Here is an 11,458-nt window from a genome sequence, read left to right as displayed (position 1 = left end):
TTGAATTGAAATGTAATCAATTAGGAACAAAACCAATATTCTTTAATTTTGCTTTGAATGATCAAATTCCAATAAATATTTTACTATAGAAACTTGGCACCACTAAACCGAATAATTTGTTTTAATACAAAATCGCTTTCTTACAAGTTAATTTATATATTAAAATAATACGTATAACATTATACACCCACGCGTGAGAGAAAAAAAGAGAAAGAGACATTTAAACGTAAGCGCGCATAAAAGATTAAAATATTAAAAATTGCTTCCTTATAAACTAAGTTATATACTAAACACACACACACGCACACGCACACGCACACGCACATATTCAGATGCACGCACAAAAGAAAAAGAAAGAGTGCTGACAAATTATTCGATTTAGCGGCGCCAAGTTTCTATAGTAAAATATTTATTGGAATTTGACCATTCAAAGCAAAGTTAAAAAATATTAGTTTTGTTCCTAATTGATTACATTTCAATTCAATCCCAATATCAATCTCTAGTCTGATACAAGCTTAATAAAAACTCAAACTATGAATGCTAGCCAAAAAATAAACATTTATTTTTATAGATTGCCGCATATTTCTTCATATAATTATTTTTGTAGAGAAAAAACTTAATACTCTCATTTTGTAGTGTTCATTCTTAATTGGCGCAAAATATTTACATATCATTATTTTTGTAAAGAAATTAATTTGTGTGTGTAAATACAATGAATTTTTTATTTAAAATAATTGTCACTTTAATAATCAAAGTTATATTTCAGTAATGTATATTACTTAGATTTGAATTTGATCGAAAGTTTTATCTTGAATTTGTGATTTTTTTTCGTTATAAAAAAATATCACTCAAGTTGAATTTATCAAAAGTAATCTTGGATTTTGTGATTTTTTCCTTACAAAAAAACTACATACTTTGCGCGCATTTTTACCTTTTTTAAAAAGGTAATTTTCTTTATTTTTACATTGATTTTTAGTCGAAAGTATAAAGAGATTATAAACATTTTTATGAATTTTTTCGAAACTAATAACGGTAAAAATGCACATGAAATACCCTGGTTGGAGGAATTAGTGTTAAAATTGCAAAAAATGCAACTATAAAAAAATGTTTTTGCCTATTGTGATATTTACCTCCTTCTGTTAATATTTTTTATGTTAATTTTTCAGAAAAAATCGATTAAAAATTAAAATAAAGAAAAAAAGTCATTTTATTTTTTTCCAAAAATAGATTTGTAAATATTAATGACTTTATTTATTTTAACCAATTTTGCATGTATCTTACTAATAATTCACTATTTTTCGACCAGATATTTTGCGGTTTTTATCAAGTATCTACACAACAAGTCATCAAATATAATAATTAATGTTTATTGTATTCTAATTTTGCAATGTTATAATAATCAACATTGACAACTTTTTGTGTACACTTGATAATTACTAAAAAGCATCCAGTCGAAACATTGTGAATTGTTATCTGTAATAAAATACGTCAGATTGGTCAAAACAAATAAAGTTTTATTGGTACTATTTATTTGCTGGCAATAATTGTTTTCGTTAATTGGATATAACTATAATAATAACTTTATTAATAAATTATCAAGAACTCTTATTAAAACTCTTAAATGTAAAAAAAAATTTTTAATCTCAACATAATAGAGGACAATAAGAAGCAACATTATCTTAAAAGAAAAAAACTAAAAAAAATGTCTAAAGTTTGTTCAAAATTTCCGAGAATTTTTTAAAGCTAAAAACACTCATTTCTTCCAAACAAATGTTTTTTTTCAACATTTTCCGTATAATAAAAAACAAGTAAGATATAGAGTGCGCAAGTTAGATGGAACACCCTATTATATCAATCTCAATTTCTACTTAACCCATTAACGCCCAAAGACGCGCGATTTCTGATTCATTTTTGATGAGCTTTATTCTCAATAAAAAAAATGACAAATGTTTTGACCAAAATCATGTATCTTACTATTTGTAGGTATGCTCTTTTAATTTCCGGAATCAAAATTGCATTTTCATGCCTCAAAAAACCAGTATGGCGAATTTTAAGTAAAAAAGTACCAAAAAATTAAAAAAAAATTGTTTTCGATATTTTTTCGAGTAGGAAAAATATTGGGATTTATTTATAACTGTGTCCCAAAGGTGAACAAAATAGTTGAAGTTTAACGAGAAATTTTTTTTCAACCTCAATTCACTTGTGACCTTTTCAAAATGGCGGAAATTGCAAAAAATTGAGTAAAATATGATTTTCTTAATAATTTTATGAAAATCAAGCATTATCAAGCTTTTTTCTTTCATAATATAAATTTGGGATAAATCCAACATCACTATTCTTTTTTTATCAAAATTTACAGTTTTAATAATGGCGGATATAATATGGCAATTAGAAAATTAAAAAAATAATTTTTTCGTAATTATTAGCAACAGAAATTTTGAAATAGAGTTTTATACGTTTTCTTATGTATCGGATACCGCAAAATTGCGGTTTCAATATGGCAAATGGAATATAAAAAATGTCAGAATTTTCAAATGAAAAAATATCGTATTCTACAAAAAATTTCTTGAAGAAAGTATTCTTGTCAATCTCTTCATTAGATGCATTTCTGAAAAAGTTTTGAAATTATATTCACTATAATACTTATTCTTGAGCTATCAGGCCAAAGAGAACTATCCTTCACGCATTTCTACCATAAACTCTTCTAAAGGTTTCTGAGGTTGCTGAGTCCGAATCTGGTGACAGATTTTCAACATTTAAATGGTGGATCCAACATAATGAATAGAATATCAAAAATAAGTCCAACTTTTCCATTTAAACTGCGCCATACTGATTTTCTGAGGCATAAAAATGCAATTTTAACCCCGGAAATCAAAAGAGCACACCCAAAAATAGTAAGATACATGATTTTGATCAAAACATTTCTCATTTTTCCTATTAAGAATAAAGCTCAAAAATAAACAAGAAATTGCGTGTCTTTGGACATTAATGGGTTATATTATAATTACTTTTTTTCATAGATATATTTACTTTTTTTCATAGACACATATTATGTTATAACCGTTATAATATGTATCTATGAAAAAAAGTAAAAAACTGTTCGAATAAAATAATTAAAGTACACAAACCTGATCGTTCCAACTGGAATAACTAGATGATTCTTTTTGTGCCTCGCTTCTGGAAGCAAGTGGTTCCGAAAGAGAACGCATATAATACACAAGCGCGTCGAATACGTAAGCGACGTGTCTTAAAGCGGAAACATCCAAAACTGGTAGGCTATCTCTATGCTCACTATTGTGAGCACGCATTAAAGACAGACAATAGGATAAGAATTCTCGCCTCGCCGAGTGCGCATCACCACCTGAAACATCGCATCGTTTTATTTTATATATACTTCATTTGGAAACCAACAAAAAATTTCGATTATTTTGTTGCTCCCTCCAATCTGTCTTTAAAAAACCACATGTTTTATTCGTGCTGGAGAAAATAGTTATTTAACCCTCGGAGAACATACCTATTTTTTCGATCACGAAAAACACTGTGGGTCAATCTGATCCTACACACACTTTGATCGTCCACCATTTTAAATTGACGAGTGCGATCAACTTGAAAAAATTTCCAGATGTACTTGGAACATTGTTAAATCAATTAATATAAATAAAAAGTGCTGTTGGAATTATTTACATATTTTAAAAAATTCACAAAGAAATTTTTTTTGAAAAAAACGTAATTTACGAAAAAAATTATATTTTTTTATTTTTTTAATATTTCTAGCTAAAAATTTACGTGTGTATTCTTGAAATGTAATAGAATCAAGAAAAAAATTGTACTTTAGTGTACCTTAAAAAAAAAGATATTTATTTTGTTAGGTAATGTAATTTTTTAAGGTAAAAAAAATCAAACATATTGTGAAAAAATTTTAGAAAAATTTATTTCTTATTACATATATGTGAATACTTTATTATTTAAATGACTTGTGGTAAAAGTTAACTTATTTATTGTCGACGATGGCTTCACTATAATCTGAATACGACGTGTTAGTGTTTGACTGTACTGACACATTATTCACCTCGGAAGAACTGTTGCCATCGAAATATTCTTGCTCGACACGTACTAAGGCATTCTGAATACGTGGCCGCAAACTATATGCCATCGTGCTCACTATTGAAAAACCGACGCTTAGTACACAACAGGGTCAGAATGATCCTGTACCGACTTCAAATAATGCCCAACACTATTAGGTGTTGCGCTGTACAAAAGGAGCATCTTAACATATAGTTAGTATAGTACCCCAAACTATAGGTAGAAGGCCTCAGGCCTGCCAATTTTCAAAATGCTTTCAAGATATTTACAATCAAATTCGAGGTAAGGGTCAAATTGACCCTATGTGTTCTCCGAGGGTTAAAATAAAAAATAGTAATAAAAATATTTGTTTAAAGAATCTATAATAAATATTATTTAAAATTACTATTTTGTGTAATAAATAAAAAAGTATTTAATAGTATTTTAATTTATATATACTTGAAATAAAATGGTTACTTGACATTTCAATATGTCATGGATAAATAAATTCAAAATAGAAATACGATAAAATACATAATATATTTTATGGATTAAAGATATAATTCTTCTTTTTACTGGAAGTAGTTAGTAGATAATCGCAATGATACATTTATTTTAAAACATGTTTATAGAAATATATTTACATTGATATTTTTTCGCAATAAGTTCTTTGGAAAGTTTCAAAGATGTTTTTAGTATCATTTTTTACATTACTAGTATCATTATTAAATTGATGATCAATTTCATTAATATGCAATACTTTTTCTTCACCTTTATTAATGTGTAAAAAAAAGTAAATATGAAATATTATAGGATTCAAGGTAGTCAGTATAAAATTCTCACAAAAATTAAACTAATCTAAAAATTTTTTTCTTTTAAATAAATCTTCAAAATATTAAAGTCTTTGTACATCTATCACATGTTCAGAAAAAAATAACATATTTATATATATTAAATCATTTAAAGAGATATGGTGTGTGTGTGTGTGTGTGTGTGTGTGTGTGTGTGTGTGTGTGTGTGTGTGTGTGTGTGCGTGCGTGCGTGCGCGTAAAGTTTTTTGTTTCTTAAAAATTTAGCTTTTAAATTTGCTTGACCTTTGTAGAAAATTCTTTGATTTAATTTGTGATATTATCACTGCAACTTAGAATTTTGTTAACCCTTACTGTATAACACATACTCCTGAATAATTGATAACATACTCCTGAATAATACGGTATACAAGGGATCTGCCGCATGTTGTATTAAAAATTTTGGTTCAAAAAAATTTGAAGATATTCTTAAAACCTTAAAAAATAAGGTCCAATTTTTTTAAAAATTTTTAATATTTACATAACAAAAAAAAATTCATAAAGAAAAAAATCTGAAAAATACCTCTTTTAACTAAAAAAAATCATATCTCACATAATATTTGTGATATCAAAAAAATTCTGCAAGTTTTGAATACCTTACCAAAAATTTGGACTTGAATTTTGTTGAGGTCCACTAAACGGTAATTTAACATCAAAAATTAATTTAACGCGCAATTTTCGGAACTTGAAAAATGTATATAAATTCACACAGAATTATTAGGCATTAAGATCTAATTCCTACGAATTACAATTGTTCTTTTACTTATTTACGATATTCATATATCATTCTAGTTTTTACTTATTATATCTATTATTATATCAAAAATCATGATTTTAGCTTTTATTTTAAATGTACTCCATATAATTATACACACATTATGTAGTAACTTTTCTATTTGTATAAAAATAAATATTTTTATAATTTGACAGATTAGAATACTAACCTTCGCGCTCTCTACTGCTCCTCGGAGGCTCGCCAACGCCTGCAAAACCAACGGTGAGTCGTGTTGATGCTTGAGGAGTGGAGATATTCGAGCTCGTAGCAATACCACCGCGAGGATTCCGACCTGTATTTCCTTGTAGAGTCAGTGAAAGGGCGGCTGTGTTCAGTAAACCACTGAAATTACTGCCTGATAGCGATGGAGCGTTATTGAGCGGGTGTTCGGGGTGAGTCGGATCCGCGCTACGTGTTAGGGATACTCCAAATCTTAACTGCGCCTCTGTAGCGTCCATCACCGTAAGCAGCCAATCCCAGGTGGGCTTCAGATGTGCTTCTAAATATGACTACAACAGAAATAATTTTATAATATTGTAATTTATTTATTAAATTAGAAAATCAAGAAATAGAACAAAAAGAAATAATTTGTTTTGTGATGGCTATTGTGAAAACCTAATTGTATTAAAAATTTGAATCTACAAGATGTTTTCCTCAGTTTTGTAAAATAATTCGCTAAAAATTTCTGGATTTTTCCAAAAATTTTATTCATAATTCCAAATAAATGTACAGAATTCTTTAATGTATAATATAGAAATGAATTCATTTTATTATATGCCTCAGTAGTCGAATTGGCTAGGACACTCACGCAGGGTGTATACTCAAATTCTGTAAAAAAAATTCCCTGAGAATTCCAGGATCTTCCAGGTATTTTTTTGTTCAAAATTCCAGGTAAAATTAAAATATTTTTAGCAAAAATATATTATAAGAATTAAATTAATAGAAAATTATATTTATCACTAAAATCCGATGTAGACCATTAGGCGATCTACTTATTCATTGATAAATTCATTTTATTATATCTTTTAATTATATTTTATAATAATTTTCCTTAATCGTACACTCATAAAGAAAAGTCACTTTAAATAGTAAATTTGAGGAAGTACTAAAAAAAATAATATAAAAAGAAATAATACTATGTAAATGGCATATGATAATTTGCTGCAATCATTTAGCTCACTAAAAATACAGAATATTAAACACTGCAACGCTAACTTAGAAAATTGTTTTTTTATTAACATGATATGATTTTTAAATAAAACTCTGTGAATCACACACAAGAATATACACGAATGTATATGACTATATGCCGTATTTATTATTAATCAATTATCAATATTTTGGACGCATTCGAGAAGAAGGTATTAGTGCTATTAGCATAAGTTTATCCTTGTTCTGCATATAATTATATGTTATAATTAGCAATAGCACTAATAGCGTCTCCCTGAACGCACTCTCTGTATTTTACTAAAAACTAGAAAAAAATAAAGATTTAAAAAACCATTTTGTTAGAGAAAAACAGAATTTAAATTTAAAAGTCAAATTCTAAATTTTTTTTAGTTTTAATAGTATATATATATATACATATAACACACAAGATTTTTGTGTCAGTAAAAAGTAGAAAATAAAGTCAGTTGGATACTGTACGTAGAAAAAGTTTTATATCTTTGTTTAATCTTAGCTCAAAATGAGCCCTATTCAGTATTGAGTCTAATGTTCATTTGAAATTTTTTATTCGTCCGATTATGTCGTACGTCAAGGCCAACTTAATTTATCGGGACCTAATTTTCTGTAAAATTAGAAATTCTTTGAGGTAAAAAGTTTGTATACCTGTAAACTTAGAGCGTCTTGAAAAGTGATTTCTATTTGACGTGGTAACGAGGGCGCTAAATTTTTGTAGTCCTGCGTCATGACCAACAGATCAGCGATTTGTCGGATGACGATTCCGAAAGCTCGTGCAAGACAACTAGCAGTAGTTCCCATGGTAATCGGTTCTTGTGCGGTTGCGACAGCGGATGTGGCAGTGGTGCGTCTCAAAGATGCAGGATCGATGAATACCAGATTACTTCCACCGGTTACTCGTAATCCTGCTGTACGCGTATTCGATTCACGATTGCGTATTGCCCATTGCATGTACACGGGCGCGAGATTGTTACGATGTAGATGACCAGACGACCCACTGAAATGAATATTCGATGTTACATAATATACTATTACATAATTAACCCTTAAGTCCCACACCTTATTTTTGTCCCTATCTATATACACCTAAATTAGTGATGTAAAAGTATCGATAAGGTAAGCGAACCTATTCCGGAACATTTTAATTTTCCTTGTGTCAGTTGTCAGGTAATGTAAAATTTTTATGTTGGTAATAAAGAATATTATTAATGTATATTGTAACGTAAAAAAGAAAACAATGGATACAGAAAACAATTAATAGTATATTTTCGTTATTATGTGTTACGGTAGCGTCTAAGCAAAGTGCGTTACAGTAAGTATAATAATTAAATATTTCTCTTATATTACTCTTTGATTTCCTCACATTTCGGGCTTAAATAAAAGCTAAAAAAAGATAATAGTTATTTAGTTAAATTTTTGATTGAAATTGTGTTGTTACAAGATGCGGATATACTTGAAAACAAACAATCGCAACCGTCGACTCGACTTTTTGGCGAGTTCGGTGATGAGTTTGCGAGTTCGAGAAAATTAATTAATACAATATTTTGTGCTTATACATTGATTCAAATAACTGAAATATTTGTTTATAAAGCAAAAAATTATAATTTCCTAAAATATAACCTCAAATTGTACTTATTTCTTAGAAATAATCCGAAATATATGCCTATTTCGAATATATTCCTGTTTTTCTTGTCTTATTTCCTTTATGTAATTTATTTTAATATTAAGGGAGTTTCGCTGTTAAAATAAACAGATTTTCATGAAACTTTGTAGAGAAATTCAAATTTGTGGTACAAATTAACTGTTAAAATTTCAGAAAGCTAAACTAGCTAGTTATTTAGATATTAAATCTTTTATTTACATAGGCTCTTATGGGCATCAATAAATTTTCATAATTTTTTGGTTTTTTTTCTCCGTATTGAACGTAAAAGTAATGAACAGATGTTAGTGAAACTTTACAAAGATACATCCTAGCTGTCCAGAAAAGTACTGTTAAATTTTTGAAACGATGCACTTGCACGTTTGAGTGAAATAATTGATCAAAAAAAGTTCACAATAATTGAAGCAGTAACAGCACATAGGTGTGGTAAATATGTGTTAGTAATGTAACATGAATTTCGGATTGTATTTAGTTATCTAAGGGTGATATAATAGTGAAGAATATTTATTCTCACCTAAAAAAAAATTATTTTAGTAATAAAGGTTTGTATATAGGTTAGTATATAGGTTGTAATAAAGGTTAGTAATAAATATTTTGTAAGTATATTTTATACGAATTTTTTCTCATATTCACTATTATTAACTTGAGATCATATACAGCAAAAAAAGGGCAACAAAATAATTATTCAAATTTTTTTTTACTTGAGCCCCTATGCCACTTGTGCCAGGCCTGAACAGAGGAACTCCCTTCTGAGTTGTGTTCTGAGAATCTGATACCAAATGCCAAAAACGCAATATTTCTGTTAATTTTAAGAGTCCAGTTTAATTTCCAAAATATTAAAGAATCTCGCACAAAACAATTGGAAAAAAAGGTACAATCAAATTGACTGAAACTGATGTATGTTGTAGTTCATAACATCCTGCTCAAAAGTCCTCATAGGCCTGAAAACGGCCAATTTTCGACTTATGAAGGATCAAAAGTTGGAAATATCGATACCTGCTGATCAAGCCGTTAAAAGTATAAAGCAAAACGTGATGTTTAATGTTGTTATCTGATTGTATGTTTACACACGCACGTACGCACGCACACGCACACGACATGCACACGCACGCACGCACGCACGCACGCGCACGCGCACGCGCACGCACGCACGCACGCACGCACACACACACACACACACACACACACACACACACACACACACACACACACACACACACACACACACAAAGAGAGAGAGAGAGAGAGAGAGAGAGAGGAGAGAGAGAGAGAGAGAGAGAGAGAGAGAGAGAGAGAGAGAGAGAGAGAGAGAGAGAGAGAGAGAGAGAGAGAGAGAGGCGGGCGTGCCCGCATACAATGTTGTGCATAGATCTATACGCACGCATTCATAAACTCACTTAACATGCACACACACATGCACAGGTAACAAGATATCATGTGCAACACATGTTCGGAATTGGTAGAACAACCGATTCGGTTATTTCCAATTATGCAAGTGGACACACTCGTGGAGAATAGCTAATCTTCCGCATTTGTTACACTTTTTTTTCATTACACACAAAGCATATTAAACTTGATTCCATTCCTAATTACATTCTTAAGTATCCTACGTGGAAAAAAGTGAAAAGTTTGCTAACCGTGTTGGGAACGGTTTACCTTCTGCGCTCTAACTGTTCATCGCCGATCTGAAATTCTTCGTTGTCTTGCTCGTCTGTTTCTCCCGCTTCGCTCTCATCATCTTCTTGTTGACTCGATTCTCCTGACTCGTCCTCGGGAAATAATAATATCGATCCCATTCCACCGTCGGAGCCTGCAGTTGCTCCCGTTTGTACGCTACGTTGCGCCGACGCTGCATCTTGATTGCTGTGATTATCATCTGAATCGGATTCGGTTTCCGCTTCCGCCAAAAGGTCCAATTCCGTATCTGATTCGCCATCTCCCGCTTGTTCCTCGCCGACACCACCAGCATTCGAGTCAACCTCGCCAAGTGGTTGTCCGGTGACGGTTCCAGACACCCCCGATTCCTCGTGCTCGCTGATATCGCCATCCATATCCATAGGGACTTCTACATAGCAATCAATCTATCTTTATATCGAAAATACCAGTTATTTATACAAATTGGTTTTTTGTTTATTGAAATTTTATTTTTAGAAAATCTCCTTAAAAATTTTTTAATTTTTTCTAAATTTTGAACAGAATTTCAAGTAAGATTACACAATACAAGTTTAAAATATAATACATTGCATAACAAGTGCGAAAATTCAACTATTTACCACAAATGCAAAGAGAGATGGACTGAAACTGCTGAAGATGAGTCCATCCGCATGAATAGACAATAATCGATCTGCACGAATTGCATATACTATTTTTTGTTACAAGTGTGTAAAAAATGACGAAAACAAGAAAGGGTTCAAGGGAAAAAACAAGGGGTTTGTGGAGGGTCTACTCCTTGAAATAGCCGACTTTCCACACTTGTTACACAACTATTACTACACACATTATTTAATATTTCTTAATTATACAATCATCGAAAAGTCTAGATAGAAAAATAATGACAAATTCGAATTTAAAATATAAAATAGTTCCTATCAATGTTTTTGTCTTTGAATATTAATAATCTTCCACTTTTGTTACCAATCAGGACATTGAATTATTAAAGATAAGCATTATCATGTTTTACTAGTTGGAGCACAAATTAATACGTTCGTGGAACTTGACAAATAGTAATTTATAGTACTATAGTTTAATAGTTTCATATGCTAATTTTAATATTTTCCTGACAAATTAACGTTTTTTTTTTTAAGAATTAGATTTAAGACAAATTATTTTCAAAAAATTATTTTTTACTGATCAGTCCAGAAGCCAAAATTAATACATTTTTCTTATCATCCGTTAAATGTCAAGTTCAAAAAACGGAGAAAATAAAACTTT

General features: G+C 30.0%; 1 protein-coding gene across 2 annotated transcripts in view; it reads right to left on the bottom strand.

Annotated features, from left to right (window-relative positions):
- LOC105832425 (E3 ubiquitin-protein ligase UBR5) overlaps positions 1 to 11,458 on the bottom strand; it is a 47,182-nt gene that overhangs the window by 14,425 nt on the left and 21,299 nt on the right. For both annotated transcript variants that reach the window (XM_012673341.3, XM_012673342.3), the window contains exons 24-27: positions 10,184 to 10,592; positions 7,516 to 7,864; positions 5,855 to 6,194; positions 3,129 to 3,361 (exon numbers count right to left, since the gene is read on the bottom strand). In XM_012673341.3, coding sequence (XP_012528795.1) covers positions 3,129 to 3,361; positions 5,855 to 6,194; positions 7,516 to 7,864; positions 10,184 to 10,592 — 1,331 coding nt within the window. The remainder of the gene's footprint in view (positions 1 to 3,128; positions 3,362 to 5,854; positions 6,195 to 7,515; positions 7,865 to 10,183; positions 10,593 to 11,458) is intronic.

Source organism: Monomorium pharaonis, chromosome 3, assembly GCF_013373865.1.
Source record: "Monomorium pharaonis isolate MP-MQ-018 chromosome 3, ASM1337386v2, whole genome shotgun sequence".
Classification (NCBI taxonomy): domain Eukaryota; kingdom Metazoa; phylum Arthropoda; class Insecta; order Hymenoptera; family Formicidae; genus Monomorium; species Monomorium pharaonis.
Note: the sequence above shows the minus strand (reverse complement) of the source record. Positions and strands in the feature narration are given on the sequence as shown.